At 44.0% G+C, this 21,051-nt stretch overlaps 1 protein-coding gene across 8 annotated transcripts in view; it reads right to left on the bottom strand.

Moving 5' to 3' along the window:
* atp8a2 (ATPase phospholipid transporting 8A2) overlaps positions 1 to 21,051 on the bottom strand; it is a 696,532-nt gene that overhangs the window by 19,404 nt on the left and 656,077 nt on the right. For 7 of the 8 annotated variants that reach the window (XM_085999230.1, XM_085999235.1, XM_085999229.1 and 4 more), the window contains one exon: positions 6,527 to 6,615. In XM_085999230.1, the coding sequence (XP_085855356.1) occupies positions 6,527 to 6,615 (89 nt within the window). Of the gene's footprint in view, positions 1 to 6,526; positions 6,616 to 11,334; positions 11,372 to 21,051 lie in introns of those variants that run through there. The other variant, XM_085999233.1, reaches the window with a different exon arrangement.

A 21,051-nucleotide genomic window follows, 5' to 3' on the forward strand; every position in this document is an offset into this window, starting at 1 on the left:
GTGCATCTCTGTTTCCACCACTCCCTGACTGCAGTGAGAGCATATCCTGTCCTCTCTTGGCAGCCTGGTCTGCCTGTGTCTGCCTTTTTCGATCGCTAGGCTATGTTCGCTAAGTCTGTACCTTGTCAAGGTTCTTCTCAGTTTGTTATCCTTTACCATGGTCAGGTAATCAGCTATGTTGTATTGTCTGTTTAGGGCCAAGTAGCAATTGAGTTTGCTTTGGGTTTTTGTTGTTTCTGCCCAATATGTCAGATATTTTTCCTTTTGCTTAGCGACGATTGTGTTGGGTCGAATTCTTTGTGTTACCCTGTCACTGTCCTGGGTCTGGTTATTGTTAGTATTGTTAGTAGTTACTTCACTGAGTCCCAGGACTAGTTGACTGAGGGTATTCTTCTTTCTGGTCAGCTCTTGGCATTTCAGGGCGTCGTAGTGATAGCATTGGGGATTGCTCATTTGTAGGTGATTCCAAAATTTGGTGGCTCTTTTTTGGATAGTGATTATTAATGGATATTGGCCTAGTTCCACCCTGCATGCATTGTTTACTGTTTTCCTTTGAGTCCGGAGGATACTTTTACCTCTCCCTCCCCCCCCTCTCTCCTCCTCTCCTCCCCCCCCCCTCTCTCACTCCCCTCCCCTCTCCTCCCCTCTCCTCTCCTCTCCCCTCTCCCCTCTCCCCTCTCCCTCCCCTCTCTCCTCTCCCTCCCCCCTCTCTCTCCTCTCCCTCCCCCTCCTCTCTCTCCCTCCCCCCTCTCTCTCCTCTCCCTCCCCCCTCTCTCCTCCTCTCCCTCTCTCTCCTCTTCCCTCCCCTCTCTCTCTCCTCCCCCTCTCTCTCTCCTCCCCCTCTCTCTCCTCTCCCTCCCCCCTCTCTCTCCTCTCCTCCCCTCTCTCTCCTCCTCCCCCTCTCTCCTCTCCCTCCCCCCTCTCTCTCCTCTCCTCCCCCTCTCTCTCCTCTCCCCCCCTCTCTCTCTCCTCCTCTCTCTCCTCTCCTCCCCCCTCTCTCTCCCTCCCTCCCCCCTCTCTCTCCTCTCCTCCCCCCTCTCTCTCCTCTCCTCTCCCCCCCTCTCTCTCCTCTCCCTCCCCCCTCTCTCCTCTCCCTCCCTCTCTCCTCCTCTCCCTCCCCCTCTCTCCTCCCTCCCCTCTCCTCTCTCCCTCCCCCCTCTCTCTCCTCTCCCTCCCCCTCTCTCTCCTCTCCCTCCCCTCGACCCGCCCCCGCGGATCAGCGCCGGCCAGCCGGTGCACGGCATGGCGCGTGAGGCCCAGCCGGACTCACCTTAGCTTTCTCCCTCCCTCTCTGCGGATCAGCGCCTCAGGGCCGGCCGATGCGCGGGCTAGCGCATTGAGTCCCGGCCGATCACCTTAGCTGCGGCCGGCAGGCCCCATTGCCGGGGTAACCCTTCCCGCTCTCCAAGCCCCGCCCGAGAGCCGCAGCGGGCCCCGTTGCCGGGGTAACCCTTCCCGCTCTCCAAGCCCCGCCCGAGAGCCGCAGCGGGCCCCGTTGCCGGGGTAACCCTTCCCGCTCTCCAAGCCCCGCCCGAGAGCCACAGCGGGCCCCGTTGCCGGGGTAGCCCTTCCCGCTGTCCAAGCCCCCGCCCGAGATCCGCACTCCCGAGAGCCCCGCCCGAGCCGAGCGGGGAACAGAGTGACCTGATGGCTATGGGTCCGGCTCTGGGGCAGGGCTGTTGATGCCGCGGGGAGGTTTTGTGCGCGGCAGCTCCCGCACGGCCCGCCGCGGCCGGTGACCTGGTGGCTATGGGTCCGGCTCTGGGGCGGGGCTGTTGACGCCGCGGGAAGTTTTGTGCGCGGCGGCTCCCGGCATGGCCCGCAACTCAAGGCCCAGGCTTCCCGGGCTGCTAGGCCGCGCCCAGCGCCGGCACAGCCGCTCGAAACGGCCGTCAAAGTAGGCGAGCCTCCAGGCGAAGGGCAGGGGATCACTTCATTTCCTCCTGTTACTAAATACAATTTAAAACACAAATAAATTGTTATTTAATTCCCTAACACATAATTCAAATATTTACCTTAGTTCCCTAACACACAGAAAGTGTGGGAAAAAAAGTGAAGAATCAAGATGGCGGCCACTCACCTCTGTTCAGAACGATAAGGCCCGCCCACACACGCACCGATTGGTCGACCGTCAGGTCACCGAAGCGTAGGATTGGTCAATCGTCAAGTCACTCAACACTCAACTGCAGGATGGCCCGGCAGCGATTGGTCGACCGTCGGTCAACTGTCGACCACACGATTGGTCAACCTTCACGTCACTCAATGCTAATGAGCGGAACTTTTCCCATTTAATGAGCGGAATTTTGAACGTTTTTTGGATACCGCGGGCGGAATTTTTGTCCGGCCGAAACGTAAATACGCCTATGACCGGTCCGTAATCGTAAGCTTTCTTTTGACGTGACGCGCGCGTAGGTACGCTCTATAACTTTCAAACGTATAGAGAACGGACAGACAGACAGACAGAAGAGCCGCTTTATATATATATATATATATATAAGATATACTCCTCACCTGAAACCGTGAGATCTCCGGGGAGAGGCATAAAACCAGATAAAAATCCAGACCAATTTGGGGGGGAAAAAATCTGGGAAATTCCTCTCAAACCCAGTCCAGAAGATCACTCTGGCCCTGAATTCCCTATCTTTTGTAAGAAATGATGTCCGCCCCAACCAGAAACAGGTCCCACTCTCATGTGAAGGAATTCAGCGAAATCAGTGTCCACCACATGAGACGGCAGCCTGTTCCAGAGCTCCACTATTCTCCGGGAAATGAACCACCTCCTGACATCTAACTATATTTGGCCTTATACAGCTTAAAATTGTGACCCCTGTCCTTCCTAACTTATCTATTTGGAACAAACTGTCAACTGGAATACAATCTATTCTCTTCATTATCTTATAAACTTCAATCAGATCACCCCCAAGTCTAAGCTTCTCTGAAGTGTAGAGACCCAACTCTTTTAGCCTATCTTGATAACTAAGATGTTTTCTGCTGGGAATTTGTCTAATAGCCCTCCTCTGCACCCTTTCCAAAGCCTCAATATCACCCACCATGTGAGGAGACCAAAACTGAACATCGTATTCCAAGTGAGGCCTGACCAAGGTCTTGTCCTATGAATGCACCCCAAAGCCCAATTAGCTCTAGCTATTGCTTCATGGCATTGCTCATCTACCTTTAGAGATGTATACACTTGATTGCCCAAATCTCTTTCTTTCTTCACCTTCTTTAATGCTTTTCCCTGAAATGTATGAATGTTGAACATTTGCCCTGCCCACATGCATAACGCTGCACTTATCCAAGTTATACATCATTTGCCAGTCATGAGCCCAATCTCCCAACACATTAAGATCTGCCTAAACCAGACAAGCATTGTTGCAGTCCTAACACTCGCACAGATCTTAGTATCATCTGCAAATTTGCAGATCGTGCCCCCAACACCTACATCCAGATCATTAATAAAAATATAACAAGCAATGGTCCCAACACCGATCCCTGCAGGACACCATGGTGACCAGTCTCCAAACAGAGCCAAATCCATCCATAACTACTTATTGCCTACGTCCTGTCAGCCAGTTCTCAATCCAGCTCAATATATTATCACTGATACCAGAGGCTTCAATCTTAGAGAGAGGCCTGTTGTGCACTATCTTATCAAAAGCTTTTTGGAAGTCTAAGTAGACAATGTCTACTGGGCTTCCCTCATCTACCAACTTTGTAACTTCTTCAAAAAATACAATTAGTTTTGTAAGACATCATCTTTTTATGAAGTCATGTTGGGTGTTCCTAATATGTCCCTCTCTATCCAAACATTCATATATTGCATCCCTACTGATTTCCTCAAGCATCTTACCTATTACTGATGTCAAACTAATTGGTCTATAGTTACTCGGGTCCGTCTTGTCACTTTTTTTTAAAAGATGGGGCTACATTAGCCTCCTTCTATCCCAAAGTGCAGTGAGCTATTAAATATGGGTTTGGGGCTTGCACAGCTTGTGTCCCATCTCCTTGAGGACCTGCGGGTGGATATCATCCGGCCCGACTGCTCTATCTATTTTCAAGTTCTTGATTCTAAAACAATATGTTCATCTAATTTAATACTACTAGTTCTATTATTAAAATCATTCAATTCTATTAGTCGAGCATCATCTTCAAGGGTGAAGACCAATGTAAAGTACTCATTTAATATTTCTGCCATACCCTGTGAGTCCATTGTAACCTGTCCTTGAACATCCTTCAATGGCCCAATGCAGTCTTTGACAGTTCTCTGACTCTTCACATAACCGAAAAAGCTTTTCCTATTACTTCCACAAATGTCTACAATCCTCTTTTCCATTAGCCTTTAAGCTGATCTAATAGCAGCCTTTGTTTTCTTTAGCTGTTCCTTGTACTCAACGCTGTTTAGTTGAGTATTAGATGCCTTTAATTTATAGAAATATTTCTGTTTACATCTTATTTGTCTTTGTACATAACCAGTCAGCCACCTTGGCTTTCTCTTACCACACTTCCTTCTTTTGACTTTGGGTACATATTTGTTTTCCACATTTTTTATCTTGTTCTTAAAACTCCATTTGTATTCTACATCAGTCTCATCACCACCCAGTAGGGTTAGCCAATTTACCCATTCCAAATCATCTGTCATTTTAGTGAAGTTTGCTCTTTTGAAATCTGGTACAAGTTGCAGATTCTCAGTACCTTTAGTCCATTCACAAGTGAGCGGGCATTTTGGAAGGAAATAGAGAGACGTCAGTGACTTGATCTACTGCAGAGTCTAACGGGGCAGTGATGGGTGGGAACAGAATGAAGTTGATGAGGTTAGCCCTCAACAGTTGTGCTGGGTGGGGACGATGACTTGAGAGTAGGATGTTGGGGTTACAGTTTGTAGGGAGGCAATGACAGGTGCCTAATGGGTTCTTCACAGAATGCTAAGAGAGGCACTTTGGGTAACCCTGGGCTTGCTCAGGAGGGATTAAAGCCTGGAACTTCAGCAGGAGAGAAGGAAGGCTGAGGAGCACTGATGGGATTGGGGCAGAAAATACCTGAGATGAGGGAGATGAAAAATGGCATAGCCAGTGAGGGGATGTGGGGTGGGTGGGGGTGGAGAGAGAAGAGAGGAGAGAAGGACCCGAGAGAGACCAACAAAACCGAAGTAGACATTGGGCCAGTAATTCCTGTCCCAACGCGTGAGTACGGACGGGGCCCGGAGGAATTGCCGGTTTTCAGCATGCACAGCACATGCGGGGAAAACCGGCATTTCCTCTCCTCTGACCCAAGGGGTTAAGAGGCGGAACGCGTGCGAGGTTTCAGGTAGCGCGTGCGCGCTGAACTTCCCTTTTTTTTTGAAGAGTTGCCCGTGGGGAAAAGACTCCAGTTTTTACGCGTGAAAAAAGCAGCTGTAAGTACTTACTTTTAACAGGTAAGTGGTCTATTAAGTAAAATTAGAAAATGTTTCCACAGGTTCATTATTTTTGAAGACTTTACAGTAAGGTAAGTGTATTTTTAGCCCCGATTTTTTATATAATAATTTTTTTCAAAATTTAAAATTATTGTTTAAAATAGTTTTTTTTTTAGTTATTTATAGTTCATTTAAGTAGTGCGATTTAAAAAAAAATTTCTTTCAAGTTTAAGTAGTGTTTTGGGGCCAGGAGTTTTCATGAGTTTGACAGTTCTTACTATCAAACTCATGAATGAACTTTTGCAACCTCCCATTGGTTGCCCAGTGCTCACGTGATCCCAGCCGGCTCATCGCACTAAGTACGCCGCTGGGTCACGCACGCACAGCACGGCAGGACCTGAAGCGGGCCAGTGAGAGGAAATGCAATGCGGGCCAGGATTGAAATGTCAGCGCGCCGGGTAAGTGCACATCGGGGGCTTGCATGCGCGGCAAGCCCCCGAACCTAATTTCTGGGCCAGCATAGTACTAGAAAAAAAGTAGGGCAAAAGTTTTCAGAGATGCATTTTAAATCTCGAGGCTATACTATTATTCCATAGATTCTCTGGTATTCTAATAAAGTGCTTGGCAGCAATGATTGTATTTCCTGTTGTTTACAACACATGGAAATTATACCTTGAGGCCCCGTCTGCCAATGGGTGGACACAAAAGATCCCATGACACTATTTCAAAGAACAGCAGGGAAGTTAAACCTGGTGCCCTGCCCAATATTTATCCCTCAATCAACATCAATAAAACAGATTGTCTGGTCGTTATCACATTGCTGTTTGTGGGAGCTTGCTGTGCGCAAATTGCCTGCCACGTTTCCTACATTACAACAGTGACTACACTTCAAAAAGTACTTCATTGGCTGCAAAGCACTTTGGGACATCCGGTGGTCGTGAAAGGCGCTATATAAATGCAAGTCTTTCTTTTTTTCTCATGAAATGTACAAAATATTGGTTAGGAAAGATCTGACTGGTAGTAAAAGATTGCTGTGAAAATTGGCACAGTCTCCTGTTTACATTTATCAAAAGAGCAAACATTTTCTTTACATCTAAATGTAATTGGAGGAACGTGAGGTAGTGGAATACTTACGTGACAGACCAGGAACAGAATGGGTCCGGACGAGGTTTGAAGGAGTTTTCTTAAACACTCTCTTTAGCAGATAAGCACGTTCATTCAGACTATAGAGAGAAACAAAGCACATGTAAGTCTCACACATTATGAAGTGGTAAGCCAGTCTTTTGACATGTTTTGATACCGCCACAAGCAAACAAGTCCTAAACTATGTAAGTAAACATCTGACACACAAATTCAAGTGAAGAGCATAAAACCAAGAGATTTATTCACGCTTAGCTACGAGGTCCGGGTGACTCATTAGGTTAGCAATTAAAAAGAGACAATCTCCTCAGCCAACAATTAACATACCAGGTGCTAATTAGCGCTTGCTAATAATGAGCAGGATTGACTTAAAATCTAATAATTCCTGTTAATTGGCTGGCCACAAGTAAAAAAATCTTCAATTTCAAGGACTCCGAATACAGGTTTTGTAAAGATCTGTGTATCTGGATTAATTTGGTTCATGAAATCAATTAAAAAATTTGCCATCAATTCAGATTACTTTCTGAAACAGGCTATCGCTACAGCTGAGACTAAGAAATCTATTTCAAATTTTAATCATTTTCTGGACCATTCTATAAAAATCAATTTTATTATTCATAGTCTCATCACTCTATGTAACATAGAGTTCCACAATTTCAGATCATAACCTCGGCCCCCATCATATATAGTTTTTTTTATCCACAGTTTTTGTCTGCCTTTTTTTCTTCTCCCCCACATGTCTTTCATTCTGCCAGCACAATTTACACTTCATCTAAAGCCATCCTTTATTTCTTAACCTGTCCCATTACCGTCTCCTTTTGCCTTGAATGTCTCTTAATCTCTTCCGCCTTCCATCCTATCACAGAACTTCCCTTTTGTTCTTTCATCCCCTCCCCCATGTCCCAGCCCCTAAACTTGCTTAAAAATCTGTTCCTTTTCCTGCTTTTTTCCAGTTCTGACAAAAGGTCATCAACCTGAAACGATCTGTTTCTCTCTTCACAGATGCTGCCTGACCTGCTGAGTTTCTCCAGCATTTTCTGTTTTTATTTCAGATTTCCAGTATCTGCAGTATTTTCTTTTTGTATTATATTAGTGTCGTCCTCTTTTTATTAGCTGCTATTGAGGTTATGGATCCTCCTCCCCCCCACCTCCCCCTCAAAAATTGAACATGAAGCCAGACACACCACATAAAGTCAGCCCACTGATCAGATCACTGTTGTTAAAGGACAAGCTTAATGCAAGAACTGTAAGCACATAATTTTAAACAAAAAATAATCTTAGTTAATTACTTCTCTGTGGAGCCACAGGCTGAGGGGAATCCCCTGCATCAGCAACCTCCATAACAATGTAGCCAGTGAGATTTATCTATTTAAGGAGTTATTGTGATTCATTATTTATGTTCAGCAAATAACAGCAGATGGAAAGTGAAAAAAAAAGTGCGACAGTTTTCTAAACACACCGATCCTGTTAGCAGGAATGTTATGGAGCAGACTCACTACTGTGGGGGTCACACAGCAGCTCTCCCCTGAAATGGATGAATACAGTCTCAACAGAGGAGCCAGTAACAAGGATGCTTTAAACAGGTTTTATATAAAGCAAGTTAACAATTATCTGGGCTAAGTACTCATTCCCAACATTTAAAGTTCCCTTTTAAACAAGTGCCTTACTCTGCATTAGGAGTCAATTGTGTAGAAGCTTGTGTCAGCTGTATTATAAAAACTCCTACTATGTTAGGTCAGCCACTACTAGTGATAAATCAACTCTCAATCTTCTATTTAGTTATTCTGGATATTGTTTTAATCTGTTATTTTATTCCTAGTTATATTAACTTTGTTAAAATTGCTGTTGAACTGCATCTGTTTTATAAGCATTTCATTCAATCACCATGCTGACATTCAGTTACATTGACAAAACAAAACCAGAGATTATTTTATCCATTTCGCTCACTTTTCCTTGACAATGATTAACTCATTTTTAAATACTGTACTTTGGAGCATTTAAAAAAAAGTTTTTTTTTTTTTAAAGATTATTTTATCACAGATACTACAGTTGACAGGGTGGGATGGGGACCAATTTGCAGGCTTTTGCTAATGTTTTTCTGTAATCGGGCACTAGAAAGCGCATTGGCTGATTTTAACAAGGGGCAGTAGTTATGGTGCTACAACCAACTGCAGCGACCATGGGCTAGTGAAGGAAAAGGGGGGGAAAAAAATCATGAGGCTCCCACTCCTGATCGCTAATCAGTGACTCATGCTGGACAGTGCCCATGCATGGACACGAAGAATGAATGACAGGACTGGGCACAGCTAATTCTCCCTTAGTCAAATAGTCCACCAAAACTTATCGCCAAAGCTCAGCCATGCAGCATAACTGCTTGGACAAGACTTAGAATGGTCAGGTGAAGGAGAGAGAAAATTAAACGGAAGAAAGGAGAAAATACAGAGGCAGCCTGGTGTAGTTTTCTCTCATTCCCTCAGGAAATTCCACATCACCACTGCTTGGCACTGGGAGCTGCCTGTTCAGGAATCAAAGCTGCAAACCTGCATCTTACCATTCCATGGCAAAGTCTATTGGACCAGAAATTCGGGTCCCCACGGGTGAGTACGCACTGTGTACTCACGCGTAGGGCCAACGAAAATGCCGGTTTCGTGCATGCGCTGGAAACCGGAACTTCCGTTCCCTTGAAGGAAGGAGTTCGGAGGTCAACCGCGTGCGCCAGAGAGGCAACGCGTACGCCTGGAACTTCCGATTTAACATTTAAAATTTTTTTTTATACAGGTTTCACCGGGAGGGTAAGTGCCTAGCAGCTGCGTATTTAAAAAGCAGTCACAAGGCCTGCTTTTAACAAGGTAAGTGGTGAATTAAGTAAAATTAAAACATTTTTTCCACAGGTTTATTATTTTTAAATACTTTAAATAAAGGTACGTTTATTTTTAGCCCCGTTAAAAACTGTAATTAATTTTTTCAAAAATTTAAATTGTTTAAAATAGTTATTTTATGTAATTTATAGTTATTTTTAAAATGTGATTTAAAAAAAAATTATTTGAAGTTTTAGTTAAGTTTTGGGGCCAATCTCTATTCATAGATTTGACAGGTCTTCCTGTCAAATTTATGAATGGAGATTCCCTGCTACGATTGGCTGTCCACGGCCCACGTGATCCCAGAGGACGCTTCGAACTAACGGCGCCCCTGGGACACGCAAGCACTGCGCGCCGGCAGCTGGAGGAGGCCCAGGATCAGAATCCCACACGGGCTCACAACACAACGGCTGGCGCGCTAGGTAAGTGTAGGTCGGGGGCTTGCACCCGCGGGAAGCCCCCGATCCGAATTTCTGGTCCATTGTCATTCCAACATCTTTCACTATCATTCCCTACTTGTAGTCAACATTTATTTGTGAGTTGGGGGGTGGGAAGGGGGAAAGAGGCTGGTATGACAATATTTTCAAAAACTGCAGTTCAACAATCAGAATCGCTGGCAATTTCTTAGTGCTGAATTCTGTCAATGTTATCAAATTACAAGGACAATGAAAAAAAATTGGATTTTGAGCAGCCTAAAAAATGCTTCAAAGTTAAGTACCCATTTTAGTCAGAGACTAGTATTAGAATGAATCTCTTTAAAGTGCAGAAACACGTTAAAGAGAATCTAGCGCAGAGCGTGAAAAAAGCTTGTGTAGGGTTGATGGCTTTTCAATGCAGCCTGTTAAGGCCAAGTGAAGGGGATAACTAGAGCTTTCATTTCAATTTGGTGTCAGGGGCTTAACTGTAATTATTTATTTACAACATTTAAAAGGGAATTACCTCCCCTCTCCGTCCAGAAAACTGCAGCTCTGAAACCTTGAATGAACAAGGATTTCAAAAATAGCTTTAATACCACCGTTTTGTATTGGCCTTGAGAAAAATGCTTGTGTAGTCAGCCCCCTATACTCACAATAAGGGCTTTGAGAAAATAGCACTTCAACAGCACCCATAGTAGTGGCTAGGTCATTGCTGGGGGTCAGAGCCACTGAAATGGTGAGATACCCTTTTGGTATTCATGAGCTGACTGACCAAGATTTATATACAGATCAGGAGGATTGGCATTTTCTGTAGATTTGAACTGACAAAGCCTCAAACATGTATAAATTACATTATCCAGAACCACCCAAATGGTGTTAAACAGACAGTGGTGTTTTGTTTACATCCAGAACAAGTCATTTTTATTTTACAATTTACCACCTTTTAATGTTATAAAACCGGTGAAATCCGACCACTATAAACAGAATAATCCTACAGCTTGGGGTTTCCAATAGTTTGTGGCCTGACCGAACTACCTAATTAGAAACAAGCAGACTATGGTTACATATCCTCACAGAGAGTGCAGGGCTACACACAAAATATCACAGAAGCCAGCAGGGGTACCCAGCAAGACTGCTGAAGGAAAGGAGGGCTGCATGGGGGACATGCACACACACAAACCACAGACAATGCAGCCCATGTCCTTCCCCGACCCCTGTATCACTTAGAATTCAGAGAATCTTCTAAATGAGGGCAGGAGAAAACCCACAGAAGCCTGTCTGAATTCTTCAATAGCAGAGTATAAGCAGGTGTGATGGAATTGTGGAAGAACAAAGGAAAGGAACATCACAAGTGATTAAGAACCAGTTGGAGACCACAGCACCACAAGTAAAAAAGACACGAAAACCTTTGACAGATTTAGTCACACTATTATCTAGTTCACAGATGGACCACCCAGAGAATCTGTGAGCAATTAGTGAAATAAAAACAATACAGGGCAAGGCCGGCTGGTAGGGATGCAAATCTTACATGATCTCCATGAAAGCATTTCGATAGCGAAGTGAGTCTGTGTGGAAGCATGCAGATGAAAAAGTTTTTAAATTAACATGTAACATAGCAATTAAAACACATGTTGCCCAAAAGCTGGGAAAAAAACAGCTGCCATACAAATATGTACACACGAGGGCCAAATTTTGTTTGTGCGCAATACATACCCATAAAAAAATGGGTTTTCAAGTGTTTTGGTACATAGCAATAGCAAAGCAAATGTCAGCATAAGGAAGATTGTACCGAGGCAGGCAGGGGGTGTTGTTTCTGGAACTGACGGACATTCACACCCTATTGCCCGTTTTGGACATCAAACAGCTTCCCCAATATGCGTAAAAGCAGTAGTTCTGCTTCTGTGTAGAGATAATACCTGTTGCAGGTTGCAGTCAGGTTTTAATTATGATGCTCAGTCCCCTTCCCCCAATGTCAAAAATATAGTCTACTGTCCCAGAAGTCGGCCAATTTATTTAATTCCCTAATTTGTTGGATGAGAGAACAGCAGTTTACTATTGCTGCCGTGTTTCCTACATTACAACAGTGACTGCACTTCAAAAGTACTTTATTGTCTGTAAAGAGCTTTGGGACGTCCTGAGGACATGAAAAGTGCTATATAAATGCAAGTCTTTCTTTACTATTGTGGGTTAAATATATCTGTTCTTTTTATGTGTGATTACCAAATGGGTTAGATGTGGGCTAATGTGCACTCCACATGTTTACAAAACAAGGTGTGCTGCACATCGGGGCGTTGGCAAATTATTCTGTATGTGATATTATCCATGCCCTTATGCACAGGGGAAAATCAGACCCATGTAGAACCATTCGTTTCACAGCAATTAAACAATGTGCTGAAAAGACCATAGCAGCTTAATAACAGAACTCTGCTCCTATCATGTGCTTCTATACTGCCATGACATTAGACAGAAGCATTAGCACTCTAAAAAAAAAATATATATAAAATGGAGGTGATAACAGAAACTAAGACAATGTTATGCTGTGATAGCTTGCAGAGCAAATGGCTACTTTGAAGTTCCATATGAATCTGTTTATATATTTGTAAAAGTTTTCTGCAGGGCAGTAAACAAAGTTTAAAGGAAAACATCAGGTTCCAAAGAACATACAATTAGCACAGAATAGTTTTTCAATAACTAGTTGCAGAGGCAAACTTGTCTTCTTATTTCATCTGCACAGTTAAAAAAAAAAAGCTTCAAAGTGGAGTTTTTCCACTTACCAGACAGGATCCATTAACTGCTTTACAGCCTCTTGTCACCAGGTGATGATGTCAGGAGGCTACACTCCACTAGCTACAATTTAAGAGCTTGCAAGTTCTAGGACTCTTGTTTCCCTCTCCCCCAGTAAAATACAGTACATCAACAGAAAACTCCAATTCTGTTTAATAATTAGCAAAGAAAACATATTTAACACATTTACCTTATAAAATCCTCTTGTACTAGCTTCATAACATTTCTTGAATACAAAAGATATTCTCTAAAAACAAAAAGTACAAACTTTGACTTGAATAAATTACAATTCTGTAATCTTTATGCTTCTGTTGCTGTTCTCTCTGAAGGAGTCTCTTTTAAAGTTGCTTTACTGTACAGAGACCATCGGAAAAAAACTGACTTAAGTAACTAAGGCATTTGTAACATGTTTGGTTTCAAAGAAAACATACATTCCCTGTGATTGAAAATACTTGTGTGCATGTCAGTTACATATCCTGCTGACCTCTGGGTTGGGATAGAGACTGTGAGGATTGCATTTTGCACTTTTTAATGTCCGAGAATGCTATGGAGACATGGAAAAAATCAGATAAAGTACAAATCAATAGCTTCATGGCATCCAAGGGACATTTTTGTCACTTGTGTGTATAGTCTCGTTCTAGTGAAGGAGTTCTTGATGCTGGTTGGAAACTCAGTTCATGGATGATGATTGTTGTCAGTAGAGTTGATGTCATCGCACCAACGCTCTTCTCGATCTTCCTTGCTGCAATGCTCCATCTCACCCTCAGTAAGCTCCTCACTGGAGTGGAGCTAATTTAGAAACATAGAAGATAGGAGCAGGAGTAGGCCATTCGGCCCCTTGAGCCTGCTCTGCCATTCAATGAGATCATGGCTGATCATCCAAATTCAGTACCCTGTTCCTGCCTTCTCTCCATATCCCTTTAGCCATAAAAAATATATCCAACTCCTTCTTGAATATATTTAATTAATTGGCCTCTACTGCCTTCTGTGGTAGAGAATTCCACAGGTTCACCACTCTCTGGGTGAAGAAATTCCTCATCATTTCTGTCCTAAATGGCCTACCCCTTATCCTTAGACTGTGACCCCTGGTTCTGGATTCCCCGACCATCGGGAACATCCTTCCTGCATCTAGTCTGTCTAGTCCTGTTAGAATTTTATAAGTTTCAATGAGATCCCCTCTCATTCTTCTGAACTCCAGCGAGTACAAGCCCAATCGACCCAATCTCTCCTCATACGTCATTCCTGCCATCCCAGGTATCAGCCTGGTGAATCTTCGCTGCACTCCCTCCATGGAAAGAACATCCTTCCTCAGATAAGGTGACCAAAACTGCACACAATATTCAAGATGTGGTCTCACCAAGGCCCTGTACAGCTGCAGCAAGACATCCTTGTTCCTGTACTCAAACCCTCTTGCTACGAAGGTCAACATACCATTTGCCTTCTTAACCGCCTGCTGCACCTGCATGCTTACCTTCAGCGACTGGTGCACAAGGACACCCAGGTCTCGTTGCACTTCCCCTTCTCCCAATCTATTGCCGTTCAGATAATAATCTGCCTTTCTGTTTTTGACACCAAAGTGGATAACCTCGCATTTATCCACGTTATATTGCATCTGCCATGCTTCTGCCCAATCACCCAACCTGTCCAAATCATACTGGAGTTTCTCGGCATCCTCCTCACAGCACACACGCCCACCCAGCTTTGTGTCGTCTGCAAACTTGGAGACATTACATCTAGTTCCCTCGTCTAGATCATTTATATTGTGAATAGCTGGGGTCCTAGGACCGATCCCTGCGGTACCCCACTAGTCAGTGCCTGCCACTCGGAAAAAGACCCATTTATTCCAACTCTTTGCTTTCTGTCTGCCAATCAGTTCTCTATCCAAGTCAATACCTTGCCCCCAATCCCATGTGCCTTAACTTTACATGCTAATCTCTTATGCGGGACCTTATCGAAAGCCTTTTGAAAGTCCAAATACACCACATCCACTGGTTCTCCCTTATCTATTTTACCAGTTACATCCTCAAAAAATTCCAGATGATTAGTCAAGCACGATTTACTTTTTGTAAATCCATGTTGACTTTGTCTGATCCTGTCACTGTTTTCCAAATGCTCTGCTATTACATCTTTTATAATGGACTCTAGCATTTTCCCCACTACCGATGTCAGGCTTACCAGTCCGTAATTCCCTGTATTCTCTACCTCCTTTTTTTAAATAGTGGGGTAATTTACAGAACAAACGGGAAACTGTTCAATCTTCGTCGCCTCCAATCCAGATCCAAGGTCGTCCCATCCTCTGTCGTCGAATTACAGTATGCAGACGATGCTTGCATCTGCGCTCACTCGGAGGTCGAACTCCAAACCATTGTCAACACCTTCACCGAAGCGTACGAGAGCATGGGCCTTACACTAAACATATGTAAGACAAAGGTCCTCTACCAACTTGCCCTCGCCACATAGTACTGCCCCCTGATTATCAAAATCCACGACGAGGCCTTGGACAACGTGGACCACTTTCCATACCTTGGGAGCCGACTGTCAACAAGGGCAGACGTCGATGACGAAGTACCGCCTTCAGTGTGCCAGTACAGCCTTCGGTCGCCTGAGGAAGAGAGTGTTTGAAGACCAGGACCTCAAACCCGGCTCTAAGCTCATGATCTACAGAGCAGCAGTGATACCTGCCCTGCTGTATGCCTCAGAGACATGGACCATGTACAGCAGGCACCTCAAAGCACTGGAGAGGTACCACCAACGTTGCCTCCGCAAGATCCTGCAAATCCATTGGCAGGATAGGCGCACCAACGTCTGTGTTCTCGCTCAGGCCAACATCCCCAGCATCGAAGCTTTGACCATGCTCGATCAGCTCCGATGGACGGGTCGCATCGTCCGCATGCCCGACACGAGACTCCCAAAACAAGCACTCTACTCTGAGCTCCGACACGGCAAGAGAGCCCATAGTGGGCAGAGGAAACACTTCAAGGACACCCTCAAAGCCTCCTTGAAAAAGTGCAACATCCCCACTGACACCTGGGAATCCCTGGCCCAAGACCGCACAAAGTGGAGGAGAAGCATCTACGAAGGCGCCAAACAGCTCGAGTCTCTTCGCTGGGAGCAAGTGGAAGCCAAGTGCAAGCAGCGGAAGGAGCGCACGTCAACCCAAGCACTCCACCCACCCGCCCCTTCAACCACCGTCTGCCCCACCTGTGACAGAGACTGTAGGTCCCGCATTGGACTCATCAGTCACCTGAGAACTAATTTTTAATGTGGAAGCAAGTCATCCTCGGTTCTGAGGGACTGCCTAAGAAGAAGTGATGGGAAAAGTTACTGATCAACTCTGAAACTTTCTTTAACTCAAGGTTAATATATATTAAAATAATAACAGCTCTATCAACAGCTTACACTTGTATAGAACCTTTAACTTAGCTTCACAGAGGGTTAAATGGATACCAGCAGATATAGTGCATGAAGAACCCAAGGAGGACACAAAACAACAGGTGCAGTGATACAGTCTCAGAATTGCTATAGAAATGTGTGAAAACAAATATGTACTTTTGAGGGCTAGACTGATATTTTCAGGTGAGAGTCTTCAGCAGCCAGTCAGAAAAGTAATGGGAATGGGATAACAATCAGATCGTTGGGACTAATATCCTCTTTAAATTACAATGCTGCTGCTGGAGGATGCAAGAATCACCTCAAGGCATGACCTTCAAAGGCTCCTCTAGAAGCAGCAATACTGCTAGCTGCAAATGTGAATGATCAACAACGAATACCATTTTGATCACCACAGGATACCATTTTGCTGGCCATGATTGGGTTGACCACTCAGCTTGTTGACATAAGCGAGCAATACCTTTTTCAGATTGCTGGTCTGTTTGGATCTTCCTTGGCTGTTAGGAAAAGTCTGTGGTTAGACAATCCAAGTTGCAATTGGGACTTTTAAACAACTGTGATTTTTCCGATTAGGCACTTTGCAGCCTTCCGGACTCAATATCGAGTTCAACAATTTCAGATCATAACCTCGGCCCCCATTAATTTTTTATCTGTAATTTTTCCACTCCTTTCCCCCCCCCCCCTTTCCTTTTGTTTCACTCTCCCACCTGGCAGCTATCTCTTGCCCTGTCAGTACACTTCACACCTAATCTCAGCCTATTACCATCTCACCTGGCTTCGAACACCTTTTATTGTCTCTTCTACTACTTTTGTCTCTTTCACTTCTTTCGTCCGATCGCAGCCCTGCCTTCGATCTATTTTCTTTTCTTTCCAGTTTTGAAGAAGGGTTCGACCCGAAACGTCAACTCAAATTTCTCTCCACGGATGTTGCCTGACCTGCTGAGTTTTTCCAGCATTTTCTGTTGTTATAACTGTGATACACAGTTGTATCTCCTTTGCCACTGGTGTTGAGGAATTGGCAACTGAGCAATGCAGGCCCAACACAAAAGAGCAGTTTACAGTTGCCAAATGAAATTCCATTATGCATTAATGCACTTTTAAATTTTAAAAAAATCATCCGAGAACTGCAGCAATAACAAAATAATTTTCATATTTCTCAAATGTGATCTCTTTAAGTCACTTAAAAGAAAAATGAAAGACTTGCATATATATGACTTACTCCTTACAAGCCAAGCATTTTAAGTATTAAACGGTTTTGAAATGTAAACATAACATACAAAAACACACTATGATCTTCCTGAAGAGGAGGAAGGTCTTTCCAGTTAAATTGAGTATCAGAAAAAATTTGGATATGATAAAATAATTGGACTTGATGGAACCAGGGTTCAATTTTTGAATGTTTTTTCATTGTTAATATTGATTTATAAGTTTTACTCAAGCTCTTTTATTGAAACCAAATAAAATTAATTCCCCTAATGAGACAATGGGAAAGAACCCAGAGGAACAATACTGTAAATCCGTATCAACATCCCATTGCCATTGCATGTGCAAGCTTTCCTTGTTGTGCTATGCTATGCATGACACCAATAAATAGTTACTTGGAATAGCCCGGGCTGTTTCAAAAGTGATGTAAGTATCTCTCTGGTGAAGAGTAAGTCATCAATGGAATCACATCTGAGAAATCAGCAGTTCGAGTGTGAAACTATCCCTTCCTGGGCCTTCTCGACCTGTCTGCAGCCTTTGACACGGTTGACCCCTCCATCCTTCTCCAACGCCTCTCCACCATCGTCCAGCTGGGTGGTACTGCACTCGCCTGGTTCCATTCTTATCTATCTAATCATAGCCAGAAAATCACCTGCAATGGCTTCTCTTCCCACTCCCACATCGTTACCTCTGGGCCCCCCCCCCCCCAAGGATCTATCCTTGGCCCCCGCCTATTTCTCATCTACATGCTGCCCCTTGGCGACATCAGAAAACACGGCATCAGTTTCCACATGTATGCTGACGACACCCAGCTCTACCTCACCACCACTTCTCTCAATCCCTCCACGGTCTCTAAATTGACACACAGCTTGTCTGACATCCAGTATGGAATGAGCAGAAATTTTCTCCAATTAAATATTGGGAAGACAGAAGCCATTGCCTTTGGGCCCTGCCACAAATTCCGTTCCCTAGCCACTGACTCCATCCCTTTCCCTAGCATCTGTCTGAGGCTGAATCGCAATCTGTTCACAATCTTGGTGTTATATTTGACCCTGAAATGAGCTTCCAACCACATATCTGTGGCATAACTAAGACCGCCTAGTTCCACCTCCGTAACATCGCCCATCTCTGCCCCTGCTTCAGCTCATCTGCTGCTGAAATCCTCATCCATGCCTTTGTTACCTCTAGACTTGACTATTCCAATGCACTCCTGGCTGACCTCCCACATTCTACCCTACGTAAACTTGAGGTCATCCAAAACTCGGCTGCCCATGTCCTAATTCGCACCAAGTCCCGTTCACCCATCACCCCTGTGCTCGCTGACCTACATTGGCTCCTGGTTAAGCAACACCTTGATTTCAAACTTCTCATCCTTGTTTTTAAATCCTTCCAAGGCTTCACCCCTCCCTATCTCTGTAATCTCCTTCAGCCCCACAACCGCGCCCCCCCCCCCCCCCCTCCCCGGAGATATCTGCGCTCCTCAAATTCTGCCCTCTTGAGTATCCCTGATTATAATCGCTCAACCATCGGTGGCCGTGCCTTCAGCTGCCTAGACCCTAAGCTCTGGAATTCCCTGCCTAAACCTCTCCGCCTCTCTACCTCTCTTTCCTCCTTTAAGACACTCCTTAAAACCTACCTCTTTGACCAAGCTTTTGGTCACATGCCCAAATTTCTTATGTGGCTCAGTGTCAATTTTTTTGTCTTCTAACACTTCTGTGAAGTGCCTTGGGACGTTTTACTACGTTAAAGGCGCTATATAAATACAAGTTGTTGTTGTTGAAACTATTTTTCTCTCTCCAGATGCTGCCTGACCTGCTGAGTGTTTCCAGCATTTTATGCTTTTATTTCAGTCTTAGTATGCTTTGGAACATAACAATGCCCCATAATAATTCAACAATTAAACTCACCGCAACTTTAATCCTGATAGAAACATGGATTGGTTTCATATAGCTGATTTTGTAGCACCGTACTTTCCCACAAGACCGACTGAATCAGGTAAATAGTATCCAAAATGTTAATAAATGGTGGGCATCTGCAGTTTCCATGACAAATCGTTGCCCTCAATAATCTCAACACATATTTTAAGTCACCATACTTGGGAGGACAAGTATTTACTAACACTGCTAGTATGCAATAGCTCTTGCATTTCACCCATCCCCCAGTTTGGGCATTAAATGGTGCAGATTAGTCACACAAAGAATAGAGACTATTATTAGAAAACACACACTCAGTAAGCATAGCATTTATGAAAGGCTTAGCAGTTCATTGCAATACTTGATGAGACAATACATCTGAGCCACAAACACAGATCAAAAATAAATGCAGAAGTTCAAACAATGTGTTAAAAATATAAACAGGTTATGAACTCCCCCTCTTAAATTCTCCAATATTTGCACATTGTCTGAAAGATGCAACCCTTTGAACAGTATATGCTGTTTACCTGGATGGTCTCGGAATAAAAATATTTTTCTCACTAAAGTAGAGTTGGGGTTGAATATCTATTTGAATTAATTTTGAAGTAATCTCGGAGAGAACTGCAGGTGGTTCAAGTATTCTTTGTTCTGAGGATGTTATACTTGTGTAATATTACTGACTGTATATGGAATAACTATGCTATCCGAATTATAGGGTAATGTAGTTTCCAAGGCATTTTGTTGTAACCAATGAAGGGAGTAAACTGCCTTGGGATTGAAGTCCAGCTTTGCTCCATTTGAATTTGCCAAGATCCATTAAAACCAAGGCCAAGCATGTTAATATACTAAGTATATTTGCACTGATGCCCTAAAATGGAACTTCATTCAGTAAGTGTAAAGTGCTGTGCTGGGGCTCCTGCTGAACAGGTGCAGATCTGTTGCAATTACAACTAGGGATGTACAATGCAGGTGGTGTCTTGTTGAACAGTAATGGAATTTCCAGTCTTTCTCAACCAAAACAAATAGATTTGGGCTGTCAGAGAGATATAATTAGATGCAAGTAACTATACACATTGGAAAGAAATACATGTTTTGGTAGCATCAGCTTTTGCAGTGGAATCCTCTGAAAGTTGCCTCCAGGCGCAGACTATTTTAGGTATAGCAGCCTCTTCACAGCAACAATACACCTGGTACAGTCATATGATGTGCTTCGTATGGGTACAAAGGTGCTTAAGAATTTCACCCAACATGATGTTATTAAATTGACGAGACATTTGAGGACGCTTAACATTTGTGTCACCCAGAGGGAAAAATAACTTAGAATCATAGAATGGCTATAGCACAGAAGGCCATTCGGCCCATCGAGCCCGTGCCGGCTCTCTGCAAGAGCACTTCAGCTAGTCCCACTCCCCCGCCCTTTCCCCATAGCCCTGCAATTTTTTCCTTCAGGTACTTATCCAATTCCCATTTGAAAGCCACGATTGAGTCTGCCTCCACCACCCTTTGAGGCTGTGCATTCCAGACCCTAACCACTCGCTGCATAAAAAAGTTTTCCCTCATGTCACCTTTGGTTCTTTTTCCAATCACCTTGAATATGTGTCCTCTGGTTCTCAACTCTTCCACCAATGGGAACAGTTTCTCTCTATCTACTCTGTCTAGGCCCCTCATGATTTTGAACACCTCTATCAAATCTCCTCTCAACCTTCTCTGTTCCAAGGAGAACAACCCCAGCTTCTCCAGTCTATCCACATAACTGAAGTCCCTCATCCCTGGAATAATTCTCGTAAATTTTTTCTGCACTCTCTCTAAGGCCTTCACATCCTTCCCAAAGTGCGTTGCCCAGAACTGGACACAATACTCCAGCTGAGGCCGAACCAGTGTTTTATAAAGGTGCATCATAACTTTCTTGCTTTTGTACTCTATGCCTCTATTTATGAAGCCCAGTATTCCGTAGC

This window comes from Somniosus microcephalus, chromosome 10, assembly GCF_052327205.1.
Source record: "Somniosus microcephalus isolate GS21.2 chromosome 10, FLI_Smic_1.0, whole genome shotgun sequence".
Classification (NCBI taxonomy): domain Eukaryota; kingdom Metazoa; phylum Chordata; class Chondrichthyes; order Squaliformes; family Somniosidae; genus Somniosus; species Somniosus microcephalus.